General features: G+C 36.6%; 2 protein-coding genes across 4 annotated transcripts; both read right to left on the minus strand.

Moving 5' to 3' along the window:
- Window positions 1-1,052: 1,052 nt before the first annotated feature.
- Window positions 1,053-6,884, minus strand: LOC105761084 (phospholipase D zeta 2). 2 transcript variants are annotated; one of them, XM_012578754.2, is made up of 19 exons: window positions 6,372-6,882; window positions 6,156-6,271; window positions 5,914-6,055; window positions 5,624-5,791; window positions 5,326-5,499; window positions 4,938-5,180; window positions 4,736-4,852; window positions 4,503-4,642; window positions 4,205-4,354; window positions 3,840-3,996; window positions 3,222-3,746; window positions 2,990-3,100; window positions 2,747-2,893; window positions 2,479-2,676; window positions 2,268-2,369; window positions 1,821-1,952; window positions 1,616-1,681; window positions 1,475-1,536; window positions 1,053-1,384 (listed from the first exon to the last, which is right to left on the minus strand). In XM_012578754.2, exons 1-19 carry the CDS (start codon window positions 6,696-6,698, stop codon window positions 1,135-1,137), a joined length of 3,327 nt encoding a protein of 1,108 aa, XP_012434208.1. In that variant the 5' UTR covers window positions 6,699-6,882; the 3' UTR covers window positions 1,053-1,134. The 2 variants fall into 2 exon arrangements, with proteins under 2 accessions (XP_012434208.1, XP_052479359.1); XM_052623399.1 differs by having other exon boundaries at window positions 1,053-1,536; window positions 6,372-6,884.
- A 627-nt stretch (window positions 6,885-7,511) lies between these two features.
- On the minus strand, window positions 7,512-9,949 carry LOC105761083 (uncharacterized). 2 transcript variants are annotated; one of them, XR_001123616.2, is made up of 9 exons: window positions 9,560-9,949; window positions 9,417-9,483; window positions 9,290-9,329; window positions 9,000-9,132; window positions 8,749-8,820; window positions 8,557-8,631; window positions 8,366-8,427; window positions 8,123-8,277; window positions 7,512-7,889 (listed from the first exon to the last, which is right to left on the minus strand). XR_001123616.2 is itself a non-coding variant. In XM_012578753.2 (8 exons), the coding sequence occupies exons 1-8, from the start codon at window positions 9,842-9,844 to the stop codon at window positions 8,211-8,213; spliced, it is 801 nt and encodes a 266-aa protein (XP_012434207.1). In that variant the 5' UTR covers window positions 9,845-9,949; the 3' UTR covers window positions 7,896-8,210. The 2 variants fall into 2 exon arrangements, 1 of the variants encoding a protein (XP_012434207.1); XM_012578753.2 differs by lacking the exon at window positions 7,512-7,889 and having other exon boundaries at window positions 7,896-8,277.
- Between the last annotated feature and the right edge of the window lie 384 nt (window positions 9,950-10,333).

Below are 10,333 nucleotides of genomic sequence, written 5' to 3' on the forward strand. Positions count from 1 at the left end.
GATAATTCTGTTATGCAAGGCAAGCTTGAGAAAGATGTGTTTATGCGACAACCATCGAGATTTGACGATTCTAAGAATTCTACTCATGCATGCAGGTCGAAAAAGGTTATTTATGGGCTTAAACAAGCTCCACAACAATGGTACAAGGAATTAATTAGTTTCCTTATCCGTTTATAGTGAATATAATACTCTAATTTATCTACTTATTAATGTTAATGATATACTGATCAGAAATCAAAGTGTAGTTGTCAAGTAGATAATAACCACACACTCTCTCAAGTTTGCTCTCAAAGACCTTTCTGACAACAAAGATGTGTGCTCCCTTCACTAAGTTTGATAGCTTCTCTAGTTCTCAATGATGGTAGTCATCCTGCTGATGCTATTGAATTTTGGAGAGTGTTAGGTAAACCTCAGTACTTGATCTAAGTTTTGCTCACAAAAAAAATTGCCTCAGTTCATGCATAGTCCCTCTGTTTTTGGAAAGCAGTGGAATGAGTGATTTATTTCTTGATCCCAATCTCTATCTATTCTGATACGGATTGGGCAGGAGATCATAGTGATGGGATATCTACCATTAGCTATCTGCTTTATTTTGGTCTTCTAAGAAACAATCAACAATGGCTCAATGAATAACTAAAGCAGAATATTTTGCTATTGCTAGTGCTATAGCTAAGGCTTTGTGGGTGATGAATCTCCTCAAAGACCTGCAAGTTCCTCTTGCTTAGCCTCTCAAACAATCTTGGTGCTACTTTTTGGTGCCGACGTATAATTCACTACAGCAAGATGAAACATTTGGAAATTGAATTTCATTTTTTATAGACACATCAAGCGTCGGAATCTTGAAGTTGTCCAAATTCTTGTTGTAGATCAACTTGCTAATTCTCTTACCAAAGATCTTCTATAAAAGTTTGCAAGTTAAGTGTTGTTACTCACCCCCTAACTTGAGGGAGGCATATCGAAAATATGTGTTTTATACAGGACCAATTCCCTTGGTTTAGTTTAAATTTATTTTATCATTTTATTTAATTTGAAGAGAATCAATCAGCCGAATGTTAGGAAAAAAATTGCAATTCTTTTTTTCATCTAATTATGTACTGATTATTATATATATATTATATACATATATATATGTAATCAGTGAAACACTTGAGGAGAAGCATAGAACTCACGCTCATTAAATACAGGCCTCAAATCTTCTTGAGACATGAACTTCAAAGGAAATACAACAAGATGTCCCTTAAGCATTTTCAGTCTTTCCATAGGATCTTCAGTTTTAATTTCTCCATTCTCTACAGTTTCTAGTTTCTCTGGTGCAACACCTAAATCAATGGTGGTCTGCCCAAGCTTGTCTTTCCAATAGACCATGTCTTGTCTTAGAGCAGCTCTGTGTTTAAAGTGGAAACATATCTTTTGAGAAAGAAATTTATCAATGTTATAGAACAAAAGACGAGATGATATCTCCGTCGGAATGTACCTCGAGAGTATTAGATCATTTGGGATGCAGGCAAAGACATCTTGGAAAATCTTGCTGTTAGTCTGTCAGATTTTAATGCAACATCAGTCAAGTTAACAGCAAATGAAGTAGAAGAAGTACCTATGGAACCTGTTATCTTACCTCTGCGGTTGCTACCCATAGTTTTCGGTAAGTTTGTTCCAACACAGGATCATTGATCTTACTGATCTGAAGGAAGTAAGAGATTTCAATGGATTAACTACATTGTATAGGAACCATAATTTGCTGGTTCATCCATGATGATATATGCATGAACCATAAATTATGCTAATATATGGCAGTGTTAATATTGATCCTTTGAACTAACCTCTCCTGGATGAAGGCCAAGGTGCTCACACCACAGCGAGCACCGCAGGCTATGCGCAAATTTTCCTGCCTTCCAAGGCTCTCCGTTCATAGATGATTCAAGAAACTCCTTGTCTTCAATCACTACTCCAATCTACAACAGGCAATCAATTGTCAATTACAAGATTCTTTCTCAACAGCAGATTAGAGCTGCATATAAAATTGTCCATTAATGTAAGAATATGATGAGCAAATATGAGCTTGGAGTGAACCCTCAGAACCCATTTCAAAGGAATTGGTAGCCTAGCGATGATTGATGATTCTATAATGAGGTAATATAACTTCTGCCTTTGATGTTATCACAGTCATCCTCAACCTATGTGTTACGGAAAACTACTTTTCCCGATATTGAACATCTTATGTTACAAGGTGTGAGTCTCTTGAAAATCGAAAGAGAAACATAAAGTACCTCGGAGTCCCTTGATCCAAGCAAACTCCTGTCATTAATATTAGATGAACCGATCACAGCAAGACGATCATCTATAATCATCAACTTGCTATGCACGTAAACCTGTATCAACAATGAGAATATGTTCAATAAAATATTTTGAACTTTTTTCATTACAAATCAAATGTCAAAAGGCATATAAAGGTGAAAACATGTAATACAAGAAGTATACCTGACTCGTAGCGATAGGACCACTATCAGAAAGTCTACCGTACGATCTCAGACCATAGAAGGAAATGTAATCCCATGTTTTAGGTCCAAGTTTTGTTTTCAGATGATGCAATATCGAAGTTTTCTCTCTCGAAATTGTTCGATATTGCCAGTCAACTAAGGCTCTAACAGTTGCAGCACCAAAGTCATCGAGACCTCCCTATTGATCAAAATGACTAAGCATCTCAGATTTGAAACTAGAAATCAGGATCTCATACAAAGAATCATACCTGGAAGCCTGGTAAGAGTGGTATAACTACAATTACTCGAAAACATTTTTCTTCTTTGTGCGCTCGCAGAATCCGTCTGTACAATGCTTCTGAAACTCGGTTCTGTATAATTTCGTCTTCAGCAAGACCTGATATAAAAAATTGATTCTACAAGCAATAAACCAATGGAAACAGCAAAATAGTTAGTATAAAAAACTGACAACTCAGTTAACCATGGACTTCAATTACCGCAACTTATGTTACCTCAATGTAAATAAAATGTTCTGCGTTCTCAATTAAGGAACAGTAAGCACTATGAATACTTTCTTCAGTTTGGCTCGTTCCTGCAGACCACTGGCTGATACTTCTGATAACCTGTAGACAAAGATATCAAACACATGTACTTTAAGAAAGATGAAAATCCGAATAAAATAGCTGTGTAGACTCAGGTATGACAGCACAATAAAGTTTATTGGCTTTCAAGAGCAAAGCTAACCTGACAATGACATGGTATACGAGGACCGATCTCTCCATATTCACATACAGAAGCTTCATTTTCATCAGTAACAGTTGTTTCCCACCATTCATCAGGAATTTCCATATCTGATTGTGGCATTTCATTTGCTTCCAGGACCCTTCGAGGATCCATGCAATAATGGTCATCTGCGGTACCCGTAATTTGTGTTTCTGAACCTGAGGAGTCAACTTCAAAATCATGAGAAGATGAGGATCTTGCATCAAATCCATGTTTCTGAGACGAAGGATCGAACCTACTGCACAGACCATTTAACTTTTGGTCTCCATTAGAAACAGCAAGTCCATCAGATTCTTGGGGCAAAAGCAACGGGATGTCTTCGAAGGGCGATGGTGAGGAAAAAGATTCTTGTCTGCTGAGTTCTCTCTGATTGACATCTCCCTTACTTTCAATGTCAATCTCTCTATTTCCCATGTAATGAGGGAGGACCATGTGGTGTTGAGGCATAAGTAATGGAATTGTTTGCTCATGTAGAGCTTTATTTCTCTGAAAACAAACAACTTATATGTATCGGAAACATAAACTTTGGCCAAGACAAGAAACATGTGCTCAAAGACCCCAAAGTGAAGACAGAGTAACCTTGGCATGGTTCCAACGTTGAACAAAGTGCCTAGCAACATCGCGACAAGGTGGTCCCCATAGAGCACAATGGACGTCGTGCCATGGCATACGAGGATATTTTCCTCGATCCAGTTCATCTTTCATTGATTCCTCCCAAGAGTTAGGTTCAGATTCTCTAAACAGAACCATCAAAGAATACACAAATTATTTCAAACTTTCTGAAGTAGCCTAGCATTTCTTTCAACTTGATAAGTTGATGGAATAATTGAATACAAATGTTTATCAGCATGCAAAGCTAGTTTGCACATATAATCCTCATTATTAATCAGCTCTGGAGATGCTTAGTTAAATCAGTGTCAGTACTATCCATAAAAGAAATATACCTGGGATTATAATAGTCCTTCCCGGGCCATGTAACGGGAGGGCAATCACCAACTCTATGTTCAACCGTGTCATACCGTCCAAAGCACAAATCTAAACCTCCAATAAAGCATATCTGGTAATCAATAATAACAAGTTTCTCATGATGGGACCTGCATTTAACCATAGCAAAACAATAATTAAACATAAAACAAGTAACATAAGATGTAAATTTTCTATTTAATTCGATGTCAATAAAATGCAGATGATTGGTGTTTGTATCGGAAATGTGGATTGAGTTTTCATCTCTAAGCTGCATACCATAAATATATGCCTGTCGACAAATGGTCAGGATAACGCAGCACCTTTATGTTCTCGTGAATGTTATGAAGCAGTTTCTTGCTATACAAACTATTGATTTTCAAAGCAATGGAAACCTCCTTGTAGAGAAGAACGTAAATCTGCATGGTTAATTTTAGTTCATACAATGAAGAGCAATCAATATGATAGTGATATTATGATTATGGATTGAACAGAGAGCGAACTGTTTGCACCTGAACTCCTTGCTTAGCTTTTGATTCTAGTAGTGCATCGAGCCGAGAAGAAGGATTACTTTCAAAAGGGCGCCTCAGATATAGCTCTGGGCAGAGCCACCAGCCAGTAATGAATATCTGCATAAAAAAGGATTCAGGTCATTGAATTCGAAGACTAAATGGGATTGACATATACAAACAATAGGCATAGGAAGCTATGAACCTCTGATTTTGCCTTCTCTATCGAAGAAGCAATGGCTTCAAATGCAGCTTTACCATCAACAAACCATTGAGCTTGACTGCCATCTTCATTCAAACCTCTTGGAGGAGCAAAGGAACTGAAACGGTGAGGATAACACCAGCCCTCAGGGGCCCCTATGCCTGCATCATTAATGGCAGCAACCCATTGTTTGGCTTTACCACTACTCGTGACTCTCAAGTCCATGCTCCAACTTCCACAAGAGACCTTTTCACATTTCCATTGTTAGATTTTAACATAAAGGGAACTTTCATTTAGCTAATATTGATAGAAAAGAAACTTGATGTCATCCACAAGTAGTAGAAATAACTGGTAAACACATTTATGTTTCAGATGCATCGACATAGCTTACCCTAAATGCATAGTACAAAGGGTTATGTTCTTTTATCTGTTCTGCTAAATAGACCTGAGACTTCATATCTTCATTCGAGGTTGGTAGTACATCAAAAACAATAATGTCTAAAAGCTTTGTGTCAAAAGGATCTTCCAACAAGGCCAAGAATCCCGGTTTCATAATCGCCCATACCTACATGCAGTAACAATGAGAAACAACAATAGTTACGAAAATACTGCAAACTGTACATAGTTTTGGAGCATTGGTATAAATTTCAAGTTTCTTCTGCGTATTTGCAGATTGGAAATTCAAGTACCTTTCTCCAGTTGTTACTCCAGCAGCTAAACCATTGGCATGGAAAGCATCCGACATCATCATCTCCGGTGACTTTCGATAGATGCTTCACCATAACATATCCTTCTTTTAACTTTGGGCCGTATTCCCGTGAAAACGAAAACTTAGATACCTCCAAAAATTTGCATACCTGAAGTTTGGAACGACTAGTTTCAATGATGCAGGGCATACAAGTGAATAGTCCAACAAGCTAGGCTTTGAAATAAGAAAATGAATCAAATATTGGCTCAAAAAAAAATATTCTATGCTCACCTCTCTAGAGTTCACTATGTCTAAGTTTCCCAGGAAATGATTCAAATAACCTTGCATTGCCACTTTGGCTTTGTCACAAACAGTTTGCTGCCCTCCTAATGTGGGGCGAAGAATTGGCAAAGCAGCAATAGATGGAACATTTCTGCATTAAGGATCAAATAATTAAGAACTAAAAACAGCAAGCAATGGTAGAGAAGGGTTCTTCTACAGAGCACAATCCATAGAAAACAGTACACACTCACCTATTTCTCAAGCTTCCTTCGTTGTGTAACGGGAAGGCTCCATCATCAGGTTCATCATCATCTTGCACGACCGCAACCTGGTCAACTATCCCTAAGCTTTGAAGCCATTCTTTAACCTATGCCATAAGAATAATGCAATGAAAAGCTCAAAGCAAATTTTATAAACAAGTTTGCAAGCATAGAAAATAGCATAAAGTGCAAGGGAAAAGGGAAAACCTGTTCTTGTTTTTCGTGAAATTCCTCAATAAGCGCACGCTTCTTCAACGCAAAGTGTAGATATAGAACTTGTGAAGCCTTCTTCAATAATCTCCACTTGAACTGTTTATATTGAACTTCAATGGTGTAAGATAGAAGCATGGGACTCATATCTCCTGTATCAGGCCTCGAAACCGATACAATGGTTGCCTTTGGAAGTTCTTCGAAGATGGAATCGTTTTCACCACATCGTACGAAGGAACCAGACCATGCCAATGTCGCTGTTGAACCATACCTTGGTTCATCAGACCGCATAACATCTTCTGCAATGAGTCTCTCTGAAGACATTGAAAACTCCTTGCCAAAATCCCAACAATTCGAATTGGCATGTCCCACTTATACTTCCTATGTGTTTGTTTTAGATGAAATAACTTGCAGACAGAACAAAAACAAGAGCAATAATTTATATAGTGTCCTTCAGTTAATAATATACCAGACTTCTTGAGATTATATTTACCGGGAAGATAGGGCTATAATGATTTGAGATTACATGTAATTTATTTGCTGATATTGGTGACAAAACAGGTTCTGTAGCTATGTGTCATGTCTTAAATCCAGTCGCCTGCTCCTTTTTTTTACTTATTTTACCTTCTAAGCAAATTTGTTCCTTACAAACATAACCTTAGAAGCCTGAGCAAATTAAATTATGGGGTAATTTTAGTGAAATGGATTATGATGTCATGACATGTTTTTATCTTTTACGTTCATAAAGTGCTAATTCAATACGGCATATGCTGTTATAGAATCGCTTTTAAGAATATCCTTTCTTCTATGTGCTACCAATAAAAGAATATGCTAAAAAGGGGCACATGTTTGAGATTTGAGATTCCTCTTTTGCTTAAAACTAGTTTTTTTTTTTAAACAAGTTGATTAATTGATTGGTATCTATCTAGAATTTGTTTTAGTTGATTCTTTATTCCAACAAGAAAATAGTAATAAAAAGAGAGATATATTGATAATTATAGTTACATTTTTGTCGTGTACGGCTAAATCATCTGGATTTGCAAGATACTGAACCAATTGATTGTTTCATTGTATATTTCTATTAACTTTATAGAGCTTATTGTCATTATGAAAACTTTCAAACATAGAAAAATTCCAAATTTATGAATTACCCTTTTAAGGATTCATCGAGTGGGTATTTTTTAGATTAAGAAACAAAGGTGAAATCACCCAGAGTTGTACTTGAAACTTCAAAAAGGAACTATTTTGTCACTGTCAACAGGTGTTAAAGCTTGCTCTTTTGTCAACTATCCATTGTACGCTAACTTGGAGCCTATTTAGAGGTACAAACAATCTAAAAACATTGTCTTAGAATCTTCAAAATATCACAACTTTGCATCTTAAGTTTGGGTTAAGGCTTAATCAAATCCTTGCTTCTGCAAATTAGTTTCCTGAAGTATAGCAATAATGGAGTTTAGACCCGAACTTTGTATCCGTTCTTCCGATTTTCGTGGTTGCCAGAGCCAAAAACTGAAGCTGCAATAGACAAACCAAGTTTTTTTTGTATTGATATACAGATCTTAACGAGTCAGAATTTAACAAATCGCTATTCAACACCAGGTTGCAGAAACTTAACAAGGGTTCATCAGTTTACATTCTTTTCTAGATTTCTCTTCTTTGGTACTCAAGAACACTGCATGCTGAGAATGTCTAAAATAATAATGTATAAGCTATTCAACATTCACATGTTATCTCAGACTCCAACTCACCATATGGAGTGTTATTGCGGTGAGTTATTCAACTTTTTTCTCTGAAACCAGCTTTTAAATTCATTTTACTAAGCTTGAGTGAGGAACTTCACTCAGAGGTCCAATTTCGACAAAGACAGTGAACTTTGGCAAGGGAAGCCATGTAGTCATCGGACCTGAAAAAGAAATAGGGGCAATTTGTAATGATGGTGTATTGCTATTAGTAGTAGTGGTCCTAAATGTGAATACATTCTTAGTTCAAACCTATGTCCATAAGGAGAGTTGCATGCTGAAAGTATATGAACTTTGGCTGCATCTGCTTTCTTCTGCAAAGTGAAAAGCAGTACACAACAATTCAAGAAACATCAAATACATCCATCGCTCACCCTGACCGAGTGTGACACATACATTACAAAGATAATGGATGTAGTAACAACTGAAGGACCAGAACAAACCTGAGATTCATAGTAAAGTCCTGCATATAAAGATGCATAGAAGTACTGTGGTCCATTGGTGAAAGCAGCAACAAGCTACACAGCAAAATTAATTATTCATTCAGAAACATTGAAGTAAAACCAAACTGCATATTTGGATACATGTTTACATGGACATTACTGCAAGGGAGGGGTGTTCAATTCAATCAATACCTTTTCTGGGTCACCTCCATCTTTAAACAAGTTATAAGCTTCCCGCATGACAGGCCGTGGATCTCTTCCAACCTACATTTAGATAGTAACCAGATTAAGACAACTTGTAGTTGTAAGCTCACTTAAAATACAAAGTTAAAACTGTTCTTTTTCAAAATAAAGCAAAGTTGTTCACTTGTGTATTTCAAAATAAGGTGAGCCTATGTTGGCTTACTTACTATCTTGTTAGCCATATCTATTATATCACTTACCTCTAGAAAGCGTTGCCTTGCCTCATCGACTCCATATAATTGAGCTTCACAGAGAAAGCACCAAATTGATTCCTCAGTATCATTAGGGTTCTCAGCAACATCTATCCTAAACTGCTCTGCAGCTTCTTCAAACCTAAAGAGAACCAAAGCCATAAATCAGAGAATTTTCATTGATCTTCTTGCAATAAAACCTAAAGAAAGAACCTAAGCTTAATTGAGTTGTCAATGCCATCAAGCTCAATTACAACTCAATTAACCATCAAAAGATTAAAAAATATAGAACTATTTACCTATCAAGATAGTACAATGATAATCCCCTTTGCCAAAGATCTATAATAAACATTGTAAAAACCACATTACTACAGAAAGGGATTTTTAAAAGACAAATGAAGGGACAATCTTAATTTAGGAACATACATGCCTTTTGTCGGGGATCTAATTCAATTGCCTTGTCAAACTCCACTACAGAACCTGACACATCACCCTTTAAAACAAAAAATCATTACAAATCGTATACAACAAAAATACCAAACAGAATCAAATGAAAAGATTCAGCTTACCTGCCTAAACAGTAACATTCCACGTCTTATAGCAATTACAGCATCTTTGGGATTGTTATTGCCAGTTAAAGCATCCCAGATTCCAGAAACTGAAGGAAGAATGAAGAACCTCCTGGAGAATGTGAGACTGAGAGATGGGTATTGGAGATTATGGATTCTTGTGGTGAAAGAGAAAGGCTTGGTCTGGGTTTTGATAGAAAAAAAGGGAGAGAAAGAAGAAGGATGGTGATGAAATGAAGAAGAGGATAGAGAAATGATGGGTTTTAAGTTTAGAGTTAAAGCCATGGATGTTGAAAAGCAAAAGCTTTAAGATTTGGTAGCAAAGAAGCAAACTTTCCGGAGGAAAGCAGTGAGTTTGAGCTTAGTGGGTTATGAGGGGATTGACAGATAAGGCGCCAAAGGTAACGGAAGGTTGAAAATTTATTTGCTTTTAGGCTATGGACCAATAATAGTTAAGATTGTTGGGCTAAACATGAAAAATAAAGAAAGCGATTCTGGGCTTCGGCTCAAGAGGTATAGTTATCATACTTCAACTTTAGTTTTTTAATTTTAATTTTAAGAATTTATTTATTTTAAGTAGGAATGGCAAAATTTGAATTCATCAGTTAATTTTGAATTGACCCCTTTCGAATGGAGCGGATTTTTGTTTGAAAAGTGGATATAAGAAGGGCGGGGTGGATTCTTTCTTTTGGATAGTAGGTGTGGAGCAGTTGTGGTAATTGCTTGCCCTGCCCTGACCCATTTAACTATATAAAATTATTATTTCATCCTTGT

Source organism: Gossypium raimondii, chromosome 11 (assembly GCF_025698545.1).
Source record: "Gossypium raimondii isolate GPD5lz chromosome 11, ASM2569854v1, whole genome shotgun sequence".
Classification (NCBI taxonomy): Eukaryota; Viridiplantae; Streptophyta; class Magnoliopsida; order Malvales; family Malvaceae; genus Gossypium; species Gossypium raimondii.

Coding starts and splice junctions, on each gene's coding strand:
- LOC105761084 (XM_052623399.1), bottom strand. CDS start 6,698: ATGTCTTCAGAGAGACTCATTGCAGAAGATGTTATGCGGTCTGATGAA. Junction 4,643..4,735: donor AAGCTAAGCAAGGAGTTCAG/GTGCAAACAGTT, acceptor TTAACCATGCAG/ATTTACGTTCTTCTCTACAA. Junction 4,355..4,502: donor TCGACAGGCATATATTTATG/GTATGCAGCTTA, acceptor GGTTAAATGCAG/GTCCCATCATGAGAAACTTG.
- LOC105761083 (XM_012578753.2), bottom strand. CDS start 9,844: ATGGCTTTAACTCTAAACTTAAAACCCATCATTTCTCTATCCTCTTCT. Junction 9,330..9,416: donor AGATCCCCGACAAAAGGCAT/GTATGTTCCTAA, acceptor TGTTTATTATAG/ATCTTTGGCAAAGGGGATTA. Junction 8,632..8,748: donor ATGGAGGTGACCCAGAAAAG/GTATTGATTGAA, acceptor TTTGCTGTGTAG/CTTGTTGCTGCTTTCACCAA.